The sequence below is a fragment of the Rhinolophus ferrumequinum genome, chromosome 11 (assembly GCF_004115265.2).
Source record: "Rhinolophus ferrumequinum isolate MPI-CBG mRhiFer1 chromosome 11, mRhiFer1_v1.p, whole genome shotgun sequence".
Taxonomy (NCBI): Eukaryota; Metazoa; Chordata; class Mammalia; order Chiroptera; family Rhinolophidae; genus Rhinolophus; species Rhinolophus ferrumequinum.
Genome location: NC_046294.1, coordinates 14,422,661 through 14,446,416, shown reverse-complemented (window position 1 = coordinate 14,446,416; position 23,756 = coordinate 14,422,661). Strand labels below are relative to the sequence as shown.

The following is a 23,756-nucleotide window of genomic DNA, read 5'->3' as shown; positions in this document are numbered from 1 at the left end:
GGTTCGACTCCCCCAAGGGATGGTGGGCTGTGCCCCCTGCAACTAGAAACAGCGACTGGACCTGGAGCTGAGCTGTGCCTTCCACAACTAAGACTGAAAGGACAACAACTTGGGGCTGAACGGCACCCTCCACAACTAAGATTGAAAGGACAACAACTTGACTTGGAGGAAGGTCTTGGAAGTACACACTGTTCCCCAATAAAGTCCTGTTCCTCTTCCCCAATAAAATCTTAAAAAAAAAAATGATTATTAAGGCCTGCAAAAGTCAATAGGAACAAAATTCAAGCTGTAAAATTTTAAATGAATACAACTATTTCTTCCTTCCCTGATTAATACTTTGAATATGTATAAGGAGGTTCCCTACACCAGCCATATCCTTTGACGACTAGAAAAACACAAAACAGTGGAAGAAAGCTCTGGAAAAGAACAGTGGTCAGGGGAGATGAGATGGGACCACCAAAAACTACCCCCAAAAAACCTGTTGTCTCAAATTCAATGGTTATCAGCGTTTAGGAGCAGAAAGTTTGGGTATTAGTCTAGACAGAATAAACAAAGCGGTGACAATTCTTCCTTACGAAACAATTATATCATGAAGATATTCTTTTAACTAATCACCAGATCACAGAGAAAATCAATATCCTAAAGCCAACAAACATGTTCAGACCTTCTCGAATCATTGGAAACAATCGCCAGACTGACTTAAACTAATATGGAAAACCTGCTCCTGGAAGCTAAAATGTCACTGGTGCCTCATGATAAAGAGTTATTTCCCAGCCTCACTTTGATGTCTGGGTGACATCTACTATTTCAGTTCAGGGGAGCCAAATCCAAACTAATAGCTCCCTTCTGCCTAGGAAATAAAATCCAAGTTCCGCAGCTTGGCATCCAAAGCTGTGCAGCCAAATTGCTCATTCCTTTTGGATATACTGTATGGTCTAGCCAGGGGTTTTCAAACTTTCTGGTCTCAGAATTCCTTTAACACTCACACTGATAACCTCAATTACACATCATGTTGCCCCTAGAGAATTCCACTGAACACTCATGAAAGAACGAGAGTGAAAAAGACAAAGAACATCTTGGCTGTATTATAAACATAGTTCTCTGGCTTCAGGGATCCCAGGTCACACTTTGAGAATCACTGCTCCAGCTAAACTAATCACACGCTCGCTGTCTCACCTATGTCTTCTGCTTGGCCATTTCTTCTTTCTGGAAAGTTGTTCCCCATCTCTGCCTGTAAAAATCCTTCAAAACTCAACCACCTGACTCTGCCCGCCAGAAGTTCACCCTCTTTCCCAACACCCCATAACACTGTGAAATGTCTCTTAAAAGGCCTTTCCCAAGTCACTTTGTGCTGCGGTTACTTGTGTCTTGTCTTTGTCACTGGACTTCACACTGTACACGAAAGCAGGTCCTGGGTCCCTGTAATCTTTTCCTCCCCACTAAAACTCACCTCCTAACTAACACGTAAAGGAGACCAGGAAATACCTAAGAAAATCAATCAGCCAAAGGAAATTTGGAAGGAGCAGCGAGAAGATCTATCTCTTTGCCCATTATTGACCCCAGGACTTTCAAAGGTTGCGGGGTGTCCAAAATCTCACACTAAAATTCTTGAAGGAACAGGTTTTCAGACGCTGTTTACACCCCCCTTTATCCCTCTGGTCACCCAAACCGCTAGGGTTAAAATGCTGAGCTAGTTGTACCGATAAATGCAGCATAGCCTGGTCCCTGGGAGGCTTATTAAATCATGAAGTCCGAGGCCGGCTACTTGCCTGAGAAGCTACCACTGATGCTCTCGGACAGCCTGTTCCAAAAGAGACCTCACGGGACAAAGAGGACAGTGAGTTCAGGGCGACGAAGGGGCAGGAGGCCAAAGAAACCTGGATGCACCGTTGCCTCCTTAATTTCTGAATCCTGCTCTGCAAGCCCCCGATCTCTCTCTGCCTCGGCTGGGAGATGACAAGCCCTTATTCTTTGTAAAAAATAATTGTGTGTTCTGAAACGACACCTCTATTATGATTTCCAAATTGACATCTCTGCTTTAAAGCGGAGGCATCCAAGCCTCCCCATTTCACACACTGGCAATTATCGTTTAAGTTATCCAACGACAGGCACTCAGCTGATCACTGCAGCCCCCACCCCAGCTCTGGGGGTGCACTTGTGGCACATGAGGTAGTTGCCAGCACAGCCTGGCAGGCAGTCCCTGCCCCTGCTGTGGGGTAGACCAAGGCAAAGCAGCACTGCTAAAGGGTTAAGCTCCGGAAAACAACCAGACACACTGCAGAAAGAACTCAGCGCCCACTATGTGGATTAACCTCATTTTACTGTCATCAAGCATAAACAATTCCTGGGGCTCCAAAGAATGCCTTTCACCAGAAAAGCTTTACAACATCTTTACCAAACATTAACGTATCCCTCAGTGCCTCTATATAGTGAGAGATAACGGTAAACATCAGAGCACAACATAATCACAGACATCAAAAGGGAAGAAGCTGGTAACAGAATTCATACATGGTATGCAACTCTGTATCGAGCTATACAGAAGTCGAATGTGAAAAGTTAGCCAGATCTCTCTGGGAACAGCTGACCCCCTGTGAACTGCTTGGCAGGTGGTAACTTTTAATACAACTGTAAAATGATTGTTTGGTACAATGCTTACTTAGCTCTTGTATATCCTCAACACATTTGTCTACAGTTGCGAAACTTCAATCTGTAACAAAAACCCCCTTTTGTCAGCATCTGAACTCAAAGTCAAAGGTCCAATGAGATCTGCATGGACATGTTTACTCTGTCTCCAAATCCATTTTCTCTGGGAGAACTGGGAGGTCTGCTTACAGACCACAGACTTTTTTTTTTTTTAACTAGGAATTTAGATCAGAGGCTTTTCACCAAAGGATGAGTAAGCGCATTATCACGACAAGTTCCACAGCATCTTCTGGTACTCACACGCACACATACCCTCACGAGCAGCAGCGGTGATGTACAGGTTTAGACTCATTAAGAGGTTTCCCCCAAATCCAAAAGAGATTAACAGAATTCAGTAATCCTGAATTCTCAGCTAATTTATTCAGAATAGACAATTCTTAAAAAGTCTATCTCTAGACCCACTAGTTTTACAAAGAATATATTGCTTCAATAACAGCAAACCTGTACATTTCTTCTTAGATGATTTTTCACATTCATATTTCTAACCTGAAATTTTAAAAATTCGACCAAGCCCACTGGCTCTTAAGTCAGGCTACTCACCCTAGTATATTACAAACAATACACCTTTATAATATGAAGCAAAACTCTTGGGTCAACAATCAGGAGGGCAAAGAGTGAGTAAGTGAAGCCTTCTAAGAATGGGAAGACTAATGCACAGTGGGCTGGGGCATTTATTAACTAGAAGCAAAGAGGCAGCCTTCCTGACTCACATTTGTTCAAGCAATGAGGTTTTTGGAGGCTATGAAAACAGGAGGACAGAGTCTCCAGCTGGGCCCCCAACAATCCACTGTTAGCCTTTGAGCTAACAGAAAATTCAGAGTACAATCACCTTTCTTATATCCTGGGTTCATTCTGAACGGCTTCTCTTAGTGACCTTTGACTTTCACTGATTCGCCTCTGGGGGGTTACATGACTTGCCCTTTCACCCTGATCCTAACTAACTTCATCAACTTTCTTGATTCCTTTTGGGCTCAGCATTTGCATCCACTGGAATAACTTCTCCACCATTTCCCTCTGTCTAGACAACATGAAATTGTCATAAATGACACCTAAAGTACAATTAGCAGAGAAACTGCAATTTGCACTCTCCTCCCCCGTTCCCCAAAAGCCTGGCACATTACTGTCCTCCAGCACGTCAATCAGTCCTCCCCTGAAGATTAACTCTGTGGAGCCTGGAAGCCATTTAATTCCAGCCTGCTAAATATTTAGGCATTCCCCCCTCTGCTATAACTAGAAGGTAAACTGCCTTCTTTTCACTAGCACTGATGAGTACGATCTCAGAGATCTGAATGCCTACTGAATCGATACCTGGGTAAAAAGTCCTTACAAACACCACTTTATCCAGCTGCATTTGATGTAGGGAAATCACAGACAAAGCAAAAAAGACAAGGCAAAAGAAGAGGCAATGAGAGAAAGGAATGACTCAAGCCCATCAACCAGGCAGTACTATTATAACTATTATAAGAACAAGGTGGTTTGAAGCCACTGCCAGTTCCCTGTGAAATGTAATATTAAAGAAACAGCAAAATCAAAGGACATCAAATCATGAAATAACTTAGTGGTTTTCAACAGGAGAGGGTCCCCCCAGGGGACATATGGCAATGTCTGGAGACAATCTTGGTGGTGGTGACTGGGGGGGCAGTGGCATCTGGTGGGTAAAGGCCAGGGCTGCTGCTAAATCTCCTACAATGCCTAGGACAGCCTCCCACAGGAAAGAATTATCCAGCGCCAAATGTTAGAGGTACCGTGTTGAGAAACCCTCTGCTGTATCTTAATGGTCAGAGACTAAGCAAGAGACACTCTGAATAATACATGAGGCTTCAGCTTTAGAACGGGATTGTAATTTAAACTCATCAACTTGTGTCACTTACTAGTTGTGTGATCTTGGGCCAGTTCATTATCCTCAGCATGCAAATTTAAGGGGAAATCCCTACTTCACAAGATTGTTATGATTAAGTAAGAACATATGTAAAGTACAGCAGCTAGCACAAAGTCCATAAATAGCAATTATTTTGTTCCTCCTTGGATTACAGCTCCCAAAGTGTCTACGGGGAACATGCTGCACTCCGACCACCCAAGTCACTATGCCTAAAAAGGTGGTTTCCTAGAAAGACGGACATGTGTGGAAGGATGAGTACCGTACAGGCATATACCGCAAACGGGTACCTGTGCCCTAAGAGTCCCAGGAGCCTCGCTCAAACAAAACAACAAGAGCAGTCAGGCATTTTACACCAACCTATCTGCTGATCTAGCCAACCACTGATTCCAACTATAAATATTTACTGAGTGTCTACTTTGGGATATTTATTTGCATATAACATATTAACAGATGTGGTATCTGCAGCCGTCTCCAAAGATGGACCCCCAAAGAACCAGACTTCCTGGTACTGTTACCTGCGTGGTACCCTCCCAAACTGAGTCGAGACCAGTCTGTTACTTGCTTTACCCAAGAGAATGTGGCAAGGTGTGCCAGTTCTGGGCCTAGCCTTAAAGAGAACTGCTGGCTTCAGTTTCTTCTCTCTGGGAACTTTTGGAAGCCCTAAGCTGCTAAGTAATAAGTCTGGCTACTGTGCTGGGAGGACACACCCTGAGTGACGAGTTCTGAGACTCCACGGAGAGGCTCAGGAGCCCAGCTTCCCACCTGAGCCTCCAGAAGACTCGAGAGACCCCAAGCAAGGCCACCAGACCTTCCCGACTCAGCCCAGTCCACCCAAAGAACAATGACAGATAATAAAACTATTCTTTTTAAGGCACTAAGTTTTGTTGTATGGTTTGTTATGCATCAGTAGGTGAATGACAACAGTTCCTGATCTTTTCCAGCTTTTGAGCTGGTCACTATAGCAAGCAGCATTAGAACTAAGTCCACGAAATTAGCTTACAAGCCTAAAATAATCCCATCTATACACAAAGGAACCTTGGCTACCAAAGCAAAACAGCAAACAAGACGTCTGGAAACAGACCTCTAACAATAAAATTCAGTGCAAACCTGCTTACAGTGTTCAAAGCATGAGATCTTGACATTGGTCAGAAGGGTCAATGTGAATTTCAAAAGACTTGCTGCTCTTTCCCCTCGATCCCAGTGAGGCTCTCCGTCTTTCCGAAACACTTCTGCCCTGCACGGCTCTCTCAATGTAGAAGACAGCCCTAGAATTTGGGAAATTAAAGCTATTTGTGCACCCTCCCTCATCAAGAGGCAGGACCAGTTTCTTTTTTACAAATCACCATAAGAGAGTACAGGAGAAATGAAGAGAATACCCGTTCCCTTGCTATAGACGAACTACTTTCTGTACCATTGAACTTTCTAATAGAGCCTCACTGTCCGCTGTGACTGATGCAAGTCACTAGCACCAGCTCTATCTCAACGGCCATGCGTTACCCTCCTTTGATAAGGGACATACCTCACTTTTTTATGTACTGGGTTTGCTCCAATTTTATATGGTGAGATTTCAGAGATACCCCCATGAAGCCTCTAGTCCAAAAATGATCTAACACAAAGAAAAGAAAAGAAAGAAATATGTCGTGGCAAAAGGAATTTGGTTTTTTTGGAGCAGAGTAATGGAGAAAGGGAGAAAAAAGCAGTCATTTCTTGAGCACCTAAACTTGTAAAAGCAACTGAGGTTTAATTTATTTCAGCCTCATATACAATTTTACAATGGAAGAAATTGCGGTTCAGAGAGGCTACTTAACCTTCCCAAGGTCACACGATAGAGCCAGAATTTGAATCCAGTGTTGCTCAACTCCCAATCTTTCTGTTAGAATATGTTACAGGAAAATAGAAGAGAGGGAACCTGAAGAGACCATGACAGTTAAAGCAACAATGCATCACATGGGATAGGAGCAAAAGGAAAACTACAAGGTGACGGATAACGCAAAGGGATCAAATACACCCAGAGATTTGGGGGGAAGGTGATGGTGTTAAAGAGTTCCTAGATGGCCTAAAGTGTATCAAGGTCACCTGGACAGCTTGTTTAAAATGAACAACACTGCATGACCACCACCCCCAGCTTCTGATTCAGTAGGTCTGGGGTGAGCTCAGAAACTCGAATTCTAACAAGTCCCCAGGAGATGCTAATGTTCCTGGTCTGGGAACCGCACTTTGAGAACCACCGACCGGCCAAAGAGCCCACAATAAACGCTTTATCGTATCCAAAATAGTACCATCTAGCAGAGCTGCCACGCGCAGTGCTCTATGGGGGACTGAAACTTCAGCAGTTCTGTGAGGATGAATATGACAGCAATGGTCCTTTGCCTTCAAGGGGCTAACAGAAAATGACTGGCCCAATGTCTGCCTCAGTTCTTTCTGAGAACTCGTAAGAGACAACTATAAAAAGAAATCAGAAAAACACGCAGAGGGCCGGCCCGGTGGCTCAGGCAGTTGGAGCCCCGTGCTCCTAACTCCAAAGGCTGCTGGTTCGATTCCCACATGGGCCAGTGGGCTCTCAACCACAAGGTTTTGGTTCGACTTCTGCAAGGGATGGTGGGCTGCGCCCCCTACAACTAGCAACGGCAACTGGATCTGGAGCTGAGCTGCGCCCTCCACAACTAAGACTGAAAGGACAACAACTTGAAGCTGAATAGCACCCTCCACAACTAAGATTGAAAGGACAACAACTTGGAAAAAATCCTGGAAAAATACACACTGTTCCCCATTAAATTCCTGTTCCCCTTCCCCAATAAAATCTTTAAAAAAAAAAAAAAAGAAAGAAAAGAAAAACACGCAGAGAAGAAAGAGTGCTGAACTTCTAAGAAGATGCCAGATTGGAAAAGCTTAAAGGAAAAAAACAAAAAGAGTTCCTCCTTGTTTTAATTTTAAAAGGGTTATACCTGCTGAAAAGGAAATTAAGAAAATAATCCTATTTATAATAGCATCAAAAGGGATAAAATATTTAGGAACAGACTTTACCAAACAGGTGAGAGACTTGTACATTCACTGAAAACTATAAAATGTTACTGAGAGAAATTAAAGAAGACACAAATAAATGGAAAGACATCCCATGTTCATGGACTGGAAGACTATATTGTTAAAACGTCCATAATATCCAAAAGCAATCTACAGATTCAATGTAATCCCTATCAAAATCCCAAGGGCATTTTTTGCAGAAAGAGAAAAAAATGTCCTCAAATTCATATGAAATCTCAAAGGACCCCAGATAGCCAAAATATTGAGGGGGGAAAAAAAGAACAGAGCCGGAGGGAGGTCCGATACTTCCTGATTTCAAAACATATTACAAAGCTGCAGTAATCACAACAGTATGGTAGTGGCATAAAGACAGACACCTAGACTAATGGAACAGAATAGAGAGCCCAGATATAAAACCTTGTGCATATGGTCAAATGTTCTTTGATAAGGTTGCCAAGACTAAACAATGAGGAAAAGGTTGCCTCTCCAACCAATGGTACAGGGAAAACAGCCTATCCACATGCAAAAGATGAAGATGGGACCGTATCTTACGCCACATTTTAAAACAAAAAAATTGACACAAAATGGATTAAAGACCTAAACGTAAGACCTAAAACTACAAAACTCCTAGACAAAAACAGGGGAAAAGCTTTATGACATTGGAATGGGGAATAATTTCTTAGATATGACATCAAAAGCACAGGTAACAAAAGCAAAAATAGACAAAAGAGACTGCATCAAACTTAAAAAACTTATGTACAGCAAAGGAAACAATCAACAGACAATAAATGCAATCTACAGAATAGGAGAAAATATTTGCAAACTATGTATCAAATAAGGGGTTAATAATATCCAGAATATATAAAGAACTCCTATAACAACAACAACAAAAGACAATTTAAAAATGGGCAAAGGACTTGAATAGATATTTATCCAAATGGCCAACTACCGTGTTTCCCCGAAAATAAGACCTAGCCGGACAATCAGCTCTAATGCTCTTATATTATAATAAAATAAGACCGCATCTTAAGTTTTGCTCCAAAAGACGCCATTAGAGCTGATTGTCCGGCTAGGTCTTATTTTCGAGGAAACACGGTAGCATATAAAAAGATGTTCAACATCCCTTATCATCCAGGAAATGCAAATCAAACCACAAAGAGATATTACCTCACACCGATAGGATGGCCACTGTCAAAAACGCCCCGAAAATGCCAATGTTGGTGAGGATGTGGAGAAACTGAAATCCTTGTGCACTGTTGGTAGGATTATACTCGTATATGGTGCAGTTGCTATGAAAAACAGTATAGAGGCTTCTCAAATAATTAAAAATAGAACTACCATATATGATCCAGCAATTTCACTTCTGAGTATATATATGCAAAAGAACTGAAAAAGGATCTCAGAAATAGTTGTACAACCATGTTCACTGCAGAATTATTCACAACAGCCAAGTGTACAAGCAACCTAAATGTCCGTCGACAGATGAATGGATCAAGAAAATGTGGTACATACATACAATGGTGTATTATTCAGCCTTTAAAAGAAGAAAATTCTGTCCTGTGCTAGAACATGGATGAACCTTAAGGACATTATGTTAAGTGAAATAAGGCAGTCACAAAAAGACGTATCGCATGATTCTACTTAAATGAGGTATCTAAAGTAACCAAATTCACAGAAAAAGAAAAATGGAATGGTCGTTGCCAGGGGACAGGGGGAGGGGGAAATGAAGAATTGTTCAATGAATACTAGTGTTTCATACATGCAAGAAGCAAAAATTCTAGAAATCTGTTGTATAACTATATGCATAGACTTAACAATACTGTATATTTAAAAATTGGTTAAGAGGATAAATTTATGTCGTATTTTTTAATCACAATAAGGAAAACAACCCCAAAACAGATTCCATTTCTCACCAGAACAAAGAAAAGAAAGGATAAAAGCCACCTTGCTGACGTGAAGTGATCTAAGGAGACAGCAGGGAGACAGAGGAAAATTGAGAAACGTATGTGAACATGTGTAGGGGAGGAAAAAAGAGACCAAAAACTTGACATTCATACTCTGCTGCAGCAAAGGAAAAGGGCACAATGTTAACAAGCTGCAATTCTCTTTCCATGACAAGGTCATACTTTCAGCCTTTGATTCTGTTATTATTACAATTTTCTACTCGGCTGTAACTTTATTTTTAATTTTTTCGCAGGTGACACCCAAATCAAGCAGCCTTTCCACTGGAACCCAGGCCTCTGTCCAAGTTGCTCTGCTCAGAGAGGGAAGTGCAGACATTCTTCTCCAGGATTTGACATAGTCCATCATCACAGGAATTTGCTTCCATACTGCATAACCTGACATACCAGAGATCTGCCCACTAGAGTGTGCCCCAGCCGCAAAATCCCTGGCACGCCCAGTTTCCCTCTTTGGAAACAGAGAAGGAGTTTCTTCATTGTTGCTATTAAAAAATCAGGCAGCTTCTCAGGTGAGGGGGCTGTCAGTGTGTCAGCCTAGAGCAGCAGGGAGCCCCTTGCGGATGAATTAGGCAGGATGCCCCAGTACAGGAGAGGGAACTGCAATACCCAGTGCCTCCCCCTGGTGGAGCCGAGGAACAGGGCACTTAGGAAAGACTTGCCTACACAGAAACATCAAAACATTCTGCTTGAGCTCGTGGAATGGTAACCAACACAAAACTGGAATTAAGTAGGACACGTAAATGGGGGAAGCCCAGTGCAGACTAAGGCACAAAGAAGGTCCGTGCCTTGACGGGGGATAACGACGACTCAACTCCTGCTGGTTGTTATTAGGTGCAAGTGCAAGCCAGAGCTCATCATTTTTTCTAAGAATCCGGAATCTGCATTTTTGTTGTAAAAAGCTGCCATTTTTAGAAACACTGTGAGGGCCAAACACACCTGAAGGTTATATATTTTGCAATCTCTGGGTTAATGTAACAGGCCCACAGAGGAAAGCCAAACTGGCACCCAGGACACCTTAACAGGAGGGCTCTCAGGCAGGAGCAGAGAAGTAAGACGTGCTGCATCCTCGTCTCCCCATAAATATGTAAGAAATGTAAAAGGACGAAGGGAAGCTACCTGCACAGCTTTCCTGCGCTGGGGCTGACGACAATAAACAAAATATATTATGCAAACAAAACCCATACACCTGGTGTTATTGTCTTAGCAAAACCTCCAACGCACCCTTCGGAACACTATTGTGAAGAAATCCAGTGAAGAAGGCGACCTGAGGGGGGAGGAGTACCCGGAAATGGCCCCCGATGTACTTGCAGCACATACAGGTCCCGCTGTAGTCCCCGAGCGCCAACACTCGGAGCTGACAGAAGCCATTACATCTTTTCAAGCTCTTACCGTGTATACAGAGCACACAGCCTGCTTGCCCTACACCATTCAGCCCCAGAGAGAGGGATGATGGGGGATCATTTAGCTCAGCCTAACAGGTGCTAATTTGACCTGCAGTGGAGGGAGGGCTGCCTGTCAAGCACACCGCCTGGAAGACGCGGAGGCAGCAGCCTCTCCAGCTCACAAACGATTCCCAAGACAGATACAGAGCAAGGTTGGAAAACCTTGCTTCAGGGCAGATAGCAGAGGAAACAAGAAACTCTTTATGCACTTATGCCTCCTCTTAACTGTCAAAAGAGTCTTACAAAAGCCAATACTTAGGACACCGAATCTGAGGTACTGAAAAAAGACACGTGCAGAAGCTCCCACCTCGCTCTCCCGGGCCTTGGTTGTCACAATACCTTCTATTACTACAGCACCTGACTCTTCCCAATCACGTTCTCATAAAGCAGGGACTGGCAAACCACCGCCTGTCAGCCAAATCTGGCCTGCTGCCTATTTTTGTACAGCCCACAAGCTAAGAATGGTTTTTATATTTTTAAATAGCTGAAAAACATCAAAAGACTATTTCATGACATGTAAAAATTATATGAAAATCGCATCTGTGTCCATAAATAAAGTTTTATTGGCACACTGCCACACTCATTCACTTCCATATTGTCTCTGGCTGCTTTCATGCTACAACGGCCAAGTTCACTCGCTGCAACAGAGACCGTACAGCCGACAAAGCCTAAAATATTTACTATCTCGCCCTTCACAGAAAAAGTTTGCCAACCCGATAGACTATAACCAGGGACCAGAATTCAAAGAGGCTTGAGCAAGGAGTGACCTAGTTGGGCAGGTGAGCAGCAAAGGTGAAAAAGATTAACCACAATGGTACCTCTCTTCCACCCTCTCCTCACGCTCATATTGCCAAAGAAAAAAATGGGTGTTTAACCACCTTTGAAGACAAGTCAGATTACTGCCTTATGATGGGGCAAGAGATGCCTGGATTGGCCCAATCATTTAACAAGACCGAGACGACTATGTGGCCCAAAAGCAGTAAGTACTGGATGTCACAGATGGAACCAAGGTTATGTCCCCTCGTACAAGGCTGCTGAGAAGAAAAGCACATGCACACCTCCAGGTGGCAGATATTTGGAATTAATAAAACTCAAGTCCTTCTCAATCCTGAGGAGCAGGTTCCTAGAAAAGCCAGCAGTAGTAGAATTTATTGCTGAGAAACTTAAGACCTCATGGGAGAAGGGAAAAAACAGCATTAAGAGTCCCAATCTATGAAATTAAGAATATCTATGAAATTATGTTCACTAAAATAAAATAGAATGTCATTTTACACATTTTAAATGAGCACTAATGAATACTATACAACGAATTTTCATTTACCACTAACAATGTTCACACTCTGTGGCCCCAGCAACTGTCCCTCTAAAAATTCATCCTCCTCTAGAAACCTGCACAAGTACACAAGATGCTGCAGCATTGTTTGTGAAAGCAAACAACAGAAACAATCCAGATTCTACCAACAGGAAACTGATTAAAGTAATAATTATGGTGCATCCAACTGCTGGAATACTATGCCATTGTTCAAAGAACGTAACAGATCTAAAGAAGGTAGGACAATTAAGTTCGCGAACTCACTGATGCTAGAAAAAGTGCTACATACCTCATTGCTGAATATCACTATGGTCACCTTCGAAGTACAGCCCTCAGGAAGCTATGCACCAATGCTAGTGCCTAGTCCACCTTTCAAAGCAATTTTGGAACTCTTTTTCTGGAATGGCCATCAGAGCTGTCATCGTATTACCCTTGATGTTCTGAATGTCATCAAAATGTCTTTTCCTTTCAGTATTTCCTTTATCTTCGGGTAAAGAAAGAAGTCATTGGGGGCCAGATCAGGTGAGTAGGGTGTTCCAATACAGTTATTTGTTCACTGGCTGAAAACTCCCTCACAGACAGTGCTGTGTGAGCTGGTGCATTGTCATGATGAAGAGCCATGAAATGTTGGTGAAAAGTTCAGGTCGTTTTCATCTTTTTCATGCAGCCTTTTCAGCACTTCCAAATAGCAAACTTGGTTAACTGTCTGTCCAGTTGGTACAAATTCATAATGAATAATCCCTCTGATATCAAAAAAGGTTAGCAACTTCGTTGCAACAAGTTCGTGAACTTAGTTGTCCGACCTCATATAACTCAACATGGAAAAGTGTCCAGGTATAGTTGGTGAAATATGTAAATGATGGAATGGTAGATTTAGCATGATCCCATTCTTACAAAAAAAGAAAAACTTTCCATTTGCATAGAAAAAAATTCTGGGGTTAACACAAATTATTAACAGTGGTTAGCACTGTGGAGAACGTAATTCACTTTCTGTATCACACATTTCTGTAATGTTTGGATTCTTACAAATGAATTTGTATTAGTTTTGCAAGCAGAAAAAACAGGCACCTGAAAGTTTCCATTTATGATCCCTTGCTCACTATAAAATTTTCAGCCTCTCCCTTCCTCACACTTTCAATAGCATGTCATCATGGTTGGGGGTGGAGGTGGGGGGTGGGGGAACAGCAGGGCTTTGTTGCAGATAACACGCCTGCTAAGAAGCTTTATTTCTTTATTTAGCAATTCTTCATCCAAACATTTAAGGACTATCTAATTCTGACACAATCACTGACTCCTGCCTTCCCATTTTCACCGCAGTCTCGAGACGCAAATTAATCCCAAAAAAGTGCCGTGATGTTGGCTAACTCTAATTTACCTTATTTAGCAGATCCTCTTCAGTCTATTTCAATCAGCAGCCACACTGATCCTTTTAATATGGAGGATCACGCTACTCCACTTCCAACAGCTTCCCAAATCACTCAGACAGAGTAAGAGGCAAAATCCCTTAAATAGCTTTGAAGGCCCTGCATTATCTGGGCTCCATGACCTCTCTAACTTCATCTTCTATCCCTCCGTCCTTCGCTGTGCTCCAGCCCCACGTCTCAGAGATTTTGCATTTGCCCTTCTCTCTGTCTAGAATGCCCCTGCCCCTTGAGGTCTCTGCTCCAATATCACCTCATCAGACTTCCTCTGATGACACTTTTTAACACCGCAAACTTCCACCTCAGCACTACATTTAAAAATATTTTTCTCCATAGAATTTATCACCACGTGGCATCTTAGATATTTTATTTTTTTTATTGTCTTTCTCCCATTAGAATAAAAGATGTATTGCTGGTGCTTAAATCATATCTGGTACAGAGCAGGTGCTTAGTAAATATTTGTTAACTGAATGAACAAATCAATCAATCAAAGTCATTTTTTCACCGTCCAATTCCCAGGGTTACAATAAGGAGCAGCCCTTGCGTGCATTCTTCAGCTCCCGCCTCTGAGGCCTGGCTTTCCCTTACCCCAGCTTCCCTTACCTCTCTTAAAACTAAGCTGTGTAATTCCACCATTGGCTTTGTCTCCTCTTAGATTTCTCAATACGGTTCTCTCTTTGCCCAAAAAGAACAAGTCATGATTTGCCTACACGACAAATAACATCTCTTGGTGGAGGATTCTTCCCTCTTCTTTGTCCTCCAATGCCAAACTTCTGAGTAAAAACTTAAAAGTTAGGAAGGGTTTATTGTAATTTGAATACCAAAGACAATAACTGCACCAATTTTTAGAGGCGTAATTAGAGGTAACGCAAAACTCTCTCTCTTAATAGAAGGATTCTGGGAAAATATAAGGATTCCAGGGGGAAAAAGACCGTAAAATCATCTCAAAACTAAAAAAGATTTATTCTAATGCGTGGACTCCAAAACATAAAAGGATGAGCACTCACTTTCTCAAACCCGAAACACCCTTCGTCTAAGCAAATTCCGTGAAAGCCTTCCACAGAAACTACAAGAAACATACAGCACCAGGGGGAAACAGAACCTTCACATTTAATTTGGTTTATCCAATCTAATTTGGACTTTATCAAGACTTTATCAAGACCAGGTATGCCATCATTGAGACTGCGGAGAGTCTTTAAGGAGAAAAGCAGAATAGCAGCACTGATTGGCAGAGATATTAGTATCACTGAGATGCCACGGCAAAGACCAACAAAACGGCTCCCGAGGAAGCTGGATCTGATGCCACTGGGCTCCAGAACACGCAGGCCTTGCCTCAGCAGCGGGAGCCAGGACGAAGCACAGCTGCAGGTGCACAAGACTTACTACGGGCTTCAGGACAATTAACACGTCCACAAGTTAGGAACACGGCACAGCAGTGAAACACAGAGGAATCAGTTCTCGGTAACCTGAGCTCCAGTTACAGAAGGTGTCTTCCATGTACAACCCTAGGTAATACCGTGTCATTGCTTCAACAAGGACTTCCTGAGCCAATGGCTCTTTATAAGACTAAAGGATGTGATATAATAATTGATATTTTTTAACTAAAAAAGCCAGAAAGGATTTACACTGCATTCTGGATCATAAGAGATGTAATTTCAATTCCATTTGTCCAATTCAACTAATGTTTATCGAACACCTACTATGTCCCAGGTAATATTCTAGGTACAGTAAGGACAGAGACAGAATCGCTGCCTTCAGAGAGCTCACAGGCAAGAAGGAAAACAAATGCTTTTGTCATGGGTGAAATATTACAAGGAAGTATCTATATATAGCAGCAAAAAAGAGGAAGTGATTATTTGGGGCAGTCAGAGGTTTCCCAAAGGAAAAGGTGACAACTGGCTAGATTTTGAATAATAAATTGCATATACTCCCCATCCAAAGAAACTGGAAAGAATTTTAGATATATAAACCCTTTCGACCCAGTTAGGTCAGTGGCACAGAATAACTACTCAGGTTGGACCCCTCTCTGTATTATAATGAAGCTGAAAAGACTGGAACTTTCCTAATTTCTAGGTCACCTTCTCCCGCTGTGGACCTGTGACTAGCCCTGCAGACATACCCATTTATTTCCCTCTATCAATGATGTTTTGGCTGAAAGCTCTCTGGAGAATACTCATGTAACTATAGCTGAAAGGATCAAACAAGTTAGTTGGCCCACGAAGTCTCAAGAGGCTTCAGACTGCTCCACTCCAAAGCAGAGCAATTCCCTCACTGAAGTCTAAAAAAGACCCTGAGAAATCGAATGAAGGCTTGCAACTCTAACCTTCTATAGCAAATGTTATGCTACAACCATCAATGTCTTTCCCAATCTTCATTTATCAGAAAGAAAAAGTGAAGATCGAAAGACATCAGTTCTCAGAACAGTCTTACCAAGTACTCCAGACCTAAGGCCTTGTTAGTACCTGTGTGGAGAGGGAGTGGAGAAACAATTTAGTTGGGGAAGGCTTAGCTCAATTTTGATCTCCTACTTGTTGGGATTTTAACAGTGAACTTCCCTAACTGGGCTCACTTAGAAAGACTAATCATACAGTTCTCTGGGAAAATACCTAAAACAGTGTTTCTCCTGGATCCCCAGAAACATTGTGTTGGTTGCATTTCTGCCCAGAGACAATAATTACAAATGATCTTTGAAACCTCCAATTTCTTACAGAGACTCGAGTGAAGAACCCCTCAGGTAATGATCTATAGGCGCAAACGAAGCTTTGATGGAGAGAACTTCTGTCTGAAAGCACTCATTTCAAGTGAAGTGGAGGAAAAAGCGTCCTCTTTAGGACCCGGGGCCTCGAATCCCACCTTTGCTACAAGCACCTCTTTCAAGTTTTTTCCTGTCTCTGCATCTAAGTTTTCTCATCTATAAAAAAAGCAGCTGCATTCTTAAGCTCTAGGCTTTCTCCAGTTTTAAGATGCCATTTAAACAGTTTTCTTTTTCCTAATACCAGCCTTTCAAGGCCACAGGGACTCCCCGATCTTCTCCTAGACCCTGGGCTACCAGACCTAAAAAGAAATTTCTTGTGGTGAAGCAAAGGACCGGCCATCCAAGTTATAAACTGGAGTCAGACTACACAGAAAGCTTGCCCTCCACTGCCCACAAGCAAAAGGAGACAAACCGAGTACTTGTTACCACGGGCAACACAGACCTACCCTGACACACACTACTGCTGCATACTCTCAGTATCTGCAAACATTATTCGTCATATAAGCAGCACCAAGGATCAAAACGTGCCTTCTTAGTCTCTCTCCCACTACGAGGCAAAAGAAGAAACCCTCTCCCTTCGAGTAGATGTGTCCACAGTAAGAACCCCTTTTTTCCCTCCAGGCTGGCCTAGTGGCAGCAGCAGGCCAACACTGACACCTGCTGGGGAAATCCAAGGAAGGGCCGGCTCATCAGCTAGAGAATGTCGGCTCCTTTAGAAGGTAGAACTTGCCGATTTAGCACCTGTTTGTATCAGTGATTTACACTAGAACGCAGCCAATCAATGTATGAGGAAGTGGTGGCCCCTCTTTAAAGGGTGGGCGTACACTTAGAATATTTTACAATATACCTCAGTTTTGAGTAAAATGTCAGCCTTCCTGGCTCCTGTAAAAGCAACTCCATACGCTGGGCGGTGAGCACACAATGTGATATATATCAGGTTGGTGCAAAAGTAATTGCAGTTTAAGAGGTTAAAAATAATTGCAAAAACCACAATTACTTTTGCGCCAACCTAACAAATGATGCATTATAGAAATGTACACTTGAAACCTATGTAATTTTACTAACCACTGTCACCTCAATAAATTTAATAAAAAAATAAGTGACTCCATAAATAATGTAACTACTGTATTAATATACAATTTTACAATGATAACCATGTATTTGCATATTTTAAAGTAAAAAAGTATATATGTAAAAATGTTTACAGCAAAATGACAAAGGACTTCCTTTTCTACAACATACATTTTTAAATGCTAGAACTTTATTTAAACCACACAAGTATTTTTGTCTACAAAAATTTTTGGTGTCCTTAATAGTTTCTGGATTTTAAATAGCTTTCTTTATGAAAAAGTGATGATTAATATTTTAGTCACATGTGGCTATTTAAATTAAAATTTATTAAATGTAGTTCCTCAGATCACACTAGCCGCATTTCCAATGCTCAACAGCCACATGTGACAGTGGCTACAGTAGAGGCCCCAGATGTAAGGCAATATATTCTGCACAAATACAGAACATTCCAGCATTGTAGAAAGTTTTATTTAAGGGCAGCATTTCTCCAGAGAAACATAATGGCGTTTTTTCAGACAAAATTATATGATGTCTTGGTGGGAGGATTGGGTAGGGAATACAAACAAAAGAAGGCTGGCCAAGTATTGATAAATTTTGAAATCATGTGATAAGTATATGAGAGTTCATTTATTATACTTTTCACTTCATTTTTAGGTTTGAACATTTCCATAACAAAAAGTTAAAATAAAAGAAAAATAAATAAAAATGGTATACCTAAAAATGAGGTTATCTCGTTAGGAATATACCATGGAAGACAGCTTGGAAAAATCTTTAGTCATGCAGACCAGAGTTCAAATCCCCACTCGCTGACCTACTATGGGACCTTTAACAAGATACTCGACGTCCCCAAGCCTCCCCTTTTTCAACTGCAAGATGGGAAACTTAATACCTGCCTTGCACAGAGACATTGTGGGAATTAGAAATAATTAATGCAAAGCAAGAACACAGTACCTAACACATAGTAGGCCCTCGGCGGTTGGTATCTCTATTATCAAACGGCACAGTGTACTTCAAACGACTCGGGCATTACTCAGAACAACAATGAAGCGGTCCTGCTAGGACAGGATGGACAAAGGCTGAGCAGAAGCCCACTGGTGCTAAGGAAACAGGTACTGGAGGGCTGTTAGAGCAGTAATTGAAGACAGTCCTTTGATGGCTGTCTTTAGTAAACTTCTAGAATGTCTATTACATGTCAGGCACTGTACTTGCTACCTTCTCACCTCTCCTGACAAAGAGGAAGAACAAAGTCCTGGGCTCCAGATGTAGGGCAAAATATTCCAACGCCAGGAATTTAGATGTTAATTCAGAACTGATCTAGTAACAACCTTTATCTTTCACATCCAACCAAGTTTCCCTCTGTTCACCGTGGCAACTGCCCTTAGTAAGCATCTACTTACTATCTTGCATACATCATGCCCTTGCCTCCCTCAGTACGTGCTATTCCCCCAAAGGAAACAGCTCTTTCCCTCTCTAAACCCACCCAACTTTCAAGACTTGATTTTGTAAAGCCTTCTTTGATGATACTTCCCTTTATCCGAAATTATACTACATTTAATCTCAGTACCACACAATGAAGCAGTCAGGCATCTATGTAAGTCAGTCTCGCTTCTACAGTAACACTGTGCACACCCCGTGGGCAAAGGCCAGGTATTTACTCCTTTGGTGCTCCCCGCAGTACCTAGCACAGTTCTGGAACAACTGTAACCACTCAACAAATACTTATTAACTGGGTAACTTTCTAAAGCATCCTACCAAAATAACAAGTACATTATGTGCAAAATCCATATTCCCTCCCTTGCTAGAAGCTTATGTCAAAGAAATTGCAGTTACTTCAACATAGGATATAATGCAGAGCAATATGCTGTTTGGATCCAACAGGCATATTCTGGGAGTTGGTGATTACGCTAGATTTGACCTTTACAGAATTACAGAAAGAAGTCCCTAATAAATATAGACGCGCACACAGCCATACATGGAACATGTGGTGGGCGACTGGCGACACCCACTCTGTTTCTTCCATGAAAGAGTTGCCTGGAATGCCAAGTACAAAGAGGCCTTCCTTCTATGAATTCTTCTTCCACCCCGAGGTGAATGTCCATCCAGAAGATCTACTCCAAAAGTAAGCAACTAACTTGCTGTCCAAAAAATATATATCTCTAAAAAAATATGAACTTTCCTTGACACGTATGCGTATATTATTTTCTTTCTTTCTTTGTCAAGTTGCAATGTTTCAAAAGATAAGATTTAAGAGGCGAACACAAAGCGACACAAAAAGAGCCAATACACTAATCTGTCCCAAGCAGGGTTCTCTTTTACTACTAATTTCTAGGCACCCTGGGACATTTTCTTATTTCACAATAACTAGTCCTGAACATACAATCCTTCAAGGAGGTCACAAGCAGGGCAGAGGAAGTCAGCGGTTCTACCCCCTCACCCCTCTCTAACAGTCTACTCTCTCCTGCAAGGCTGAAGGTCACAGGCGCTTCAGCAGAGAAGGAGCCAGCAGCGCCAACCGACTCACACTGCCAGTCCCTATCCTCGGGCTGCCACCGCAGCAAGATTTTCCAAGAAGAGGCAATGGAAGCTAGGGAGAGCCGAACCAAATGCGTGGGTCCCAGACACTCCAGATCCAGCCACAACATCTACAGGCCTGAAGGAAGAGATATAAGGAGAAAAGTGAGGGCTCAAGAGCAGACAGGAAAGCAGCTGCTTACCTCCTGAGTGAGTCTTCCTCAGAGCTTTCCTCAGGCATGTCCTGGTGTAAGGCCTCCTGTGAGACACTCCCAGATCTGCTGGACGGGGTGTAAATCCTTTCCCAGTGGCCTGTTTCCTGGTTGAAGGCCACCCCCACAGTCCTCTCCTCCTGCGGACTAGCAGAGCTGCTCAACTCCAGCCTGCTGGAGCTGGGCGACTGGCCCTCAGTCCGCTCGAGAGGTGGCAACTGGCTGCCACTCGATGGCAAGCCCTCAAAGGTACTGGGGACCTGCCAGGAAGAGCTGGCCTCGCCAGAGGAGTAGTTAGGTGTGGTTCTTTCCCAGCGCAGGGTATCGTTGTTGAAGGTGAGGAGGTTGTGGCAAGCCCGGCAGCGATTCAGGTGGCCCCGGGACAGATTGGAGTTGTTCTCACTGCTGTGTGGGGTGGGTTGGTGGGAGGGGCCTGGCCTCTCAGATTCAATGTTATTGTTGAGCATTTCCTGGGCCTGTTGGGTCTGGGGGGCTTCCCCGTTCAGGCTCTGGTCCAGCTCCTGAAGCCGGTCATACTCCAAAAAGAAGCGTCTCAGGTCACACTGAAGCTCATGGCGAATGCTGCCTGAGTTGTTCTGGCTGGAGCCGTTCCCTCCATCTGACTCAGCGGCCAACCCTGGAGCTGGAAAACCCCTCCCTTCTGTCGCTGAAGTGTACACAGATGCTTGAGAGCCACCTTCCTGCTGTCTCAGCACAGACAGCAAACTCACCGAAGAGGCACTGGTCCTGGGAGGGGGCATGGAGTCCGCCTCAGAGCGGGAGTTCAGACTGAGCACCGTCCGGGTCCACTCAGACCCCGTCAGCCCGGGAGCTATTTCTCGGTGATACCGAGAAGGGTGGCTAGACAACGGGCCTCCCAGAGAGCGGCGAGTGGGCCCCAGGCTGAGGTTGCGGAGCGTGTTGCCGGCAGTGCTGCTCTGGACTGTACTGAAGGCAGACGGCCGGTTCAGGAGGCCCTGGTCCTGCTGCGCTGACGAGGCCTGCTCCGGGGGGTGGAAGGGCTCGGTCTGCACAAAAGAAAAGGAAGGGGTAGTAGCCCTGGCAGAAGCAGGGGGGACACTGTCCTGGTGTGGCAAGAGGGAAGGAACTCGAGTGCCAGAGCAGCGGCTGCAAAGGCACAGGATCCCGAGGTGCTGGCAGCACTCAGCTGTGGGGTGACTGACCCGCTGTCGGAGCCTGATGTAAGCGGAAGTCCTGGGGCGTTCCGTGGAGGGTTGAGGGGGAGGCGGTGGGGGTGAGGGGGTAGCAGAATCTTGCACTGTGCTTTGCTCTCCCACCTGGATGCCAGAGGAGCGGGAGGACAGCATGTGCAGGAAATTGTGGAGGAGAGGCGTCCGGCGAACTGGCTGTGATTGCAGGAGGGCACGCTGACGGTAGTGGGATAATTCTGTTCCGTCTATGGGGATCTCTGGTTCATCATCACCCTGCAACGTGGACCAAGGTGGGGCAGGGGGAGAGCCAGGCAGTTAGGCAGAACCTCCAGGTAAATCAAGAGAAACTACTGATAATCATCCAAGGAAAACAACTTTCATAGATAGGCAATACCTCTACCCCTGAAGCACTGAGACCTGACTGGCTGCAGATTCAGAATCATCATGTCAATAAATTATTCACTTCCAATTAACCACATTTTTGAATGAGTACATCTGGTGAACCAATTCTCTTACAAAAAGCATCTCCATGAAACAGAGGCAGTGAGGGGAAGTAAAACCTTAACCAGCCAGAGGCACATGAATGACAAGCTATCCACCACTGTCTGGTTACTTCTAATGGGGCAATCACTCGGGGGTTTCCGAACTGACTCCCCTGTCAAGACCGTGGCGGTAACTTTGAATGCACAGCCTGAAGCTACTTTTGAATCTTGACTGCAAAGAAACACTTGGGCACTGAAAAGTGAAGTCCAATATAATCAAAATTAGAGAACTAGTTTAGAAAAGAACACACAGTTGAGATGGAATTGGAACTGCTGACTAACTTACCTGCTGATTGGAAGGGTTAACAATGGCTGTGAGTAAGTAGTGTCCAAGAGGATCAAATCTCACCAAACTGAAAACAGAAGACGAAACAGACACACAGAGAGACATTATGTTAACTGACAAGAGGAAACCTGTGTTCAAATTTATAGAAATCATTACTCGTAATTTGGGATTACCCAGGTATCCACTTCAAGCTAGAGACTTCCAAAACTTTCGAACAGATTAAAATAATAAGGCTCAATACTTATTACCTCCTCACACTTGCCAGAATAAGGGAATGTGTATCACAAAAATAATTTCAAAACAACAGGTAGGCTTCTATCTCAGGAAGCAGCTGCTACATTAAACACACTTGCTCCTATCTCAGAGCTCATCGTAACAGTAAAGCATAGACTGCTCCCATACTGGGCTGCAAGTTCTGTTCTTCCCTCACATAGCAGCTACACTGCCAAGAGGCATGAGTTCTGGCGATAATAAACAGTCTCAGCATCAAGTAACAAAGCTGAGACTAGAAAATTAGCTTATACCCAACTGCAATACCAAGAGAACCAAAAGAAAACAATGCATCAACTTTAATTCAAGCAATGTGTGTTTTGATCTTGAGAGCTAAACAAATATCAATGGGCAGATTTGAAGCATACATACCGTGTTTCCCCGAAAATAAGGCCTAGCCGAACAATCATCTCTAATGCACCTTTTGGAGCAAAAATTAATATAAGACCCAGCCTTATTTTACTATAATATATGACTGGGTATAATATAATATAATATGATATAATTAATATGATATAATATATAACATAAGACCAGGTCTTATATTAATTTTTGCTCCAAAAGATGCATTAGGGCTGATTGTCCAGCTAGGTCTTATTTTCAGGGAAACACGGTACGTCTTAAAGTTTGATAAACACAGATAACCAGGGCTGAGCAATTACTCCTCAAGCTATCTTCCACCTGAACACCTTCCGCTTTCCCAGAAAAAGGGCCCTATCCCAAACCCAGACAGCTCCGAACCTAAAAAGGGTTCTGATGAGTCCAGTCCACAGAGACTGGAAGAGGAGGCCAATAATGATCCACTAAAATGAACAAAATGAACTACTTTCCAACTGACTGGCCAGCTGCTTAAAAAGGAGGAGCCATCAGGATAACAACCTGCCCCGAGCAGGGAGAACGATCTGTCCCGAAGTGACAGCAAGTATAAATGCTCTGCCATGTTGATCCTGTGCCAGCCGTCACTCGTGGGAGCAGTACTCACCGGACCCGTTCCATCTCGCTAGCTGTCTTCACTACAGCAAAGGGTTCCCGTCGACTCCAGTCCCAGAAGTGGATCTCGTTGGCAGTGGCAATCAGTAGGAGCTGGGCCGTAGGGTGGAAAGCCAGAGATGCAATGGCATTGTTGCTGTCTGTGAACCAACTTTCACTGCCGCCCTACGAATGAGCCAAATCCCAAAGAGTCTCAGGTTATAAGCTG

At 43.3% G+C, this 23,756-nt stretch overlaps 1 protein-coding gene across 11 annotated transcripts in view; it reads right to left on the bottom strand.

The window, feature by feature from the left end:
- Positions 1 to 23,756, bottom strand: part of AMBRA1 (autophagy and beclin 1 regulator 1) — a 158,428-nt gene that overhangs the window by 106,328 nt on the left and 28,344 nt on the right. For 8 of the 11 annotated variants that reach the window (XM_033119316.1, XM_033119315.1, XM_033119314.1 and 5 more), the window contains 3 exons: positions 23,541 to 23,713; positions 22,289 to 22,355; positions 20,280 to 21,733 (listed from right to left, as the gene is read on the bottom strand). In XM_033119316.1, the coding sequence (XP_032975207.1) occupies positions 20,280 to 21,733; positions 22,289 to 22,355; positions 23,541 to 23,713 (1,694 nt within the window). The remainder of the gene's footprint in view (positions 1 to 20,279; positions 21,734 to 22,288; positions 22,356 to 23,540; positions 23,714 to 23,756) is intronic. The other 3 variants (XM_033119318.1, XM_033119319.1, XM_033119321.1) reach the window with 1 other exon arrangement.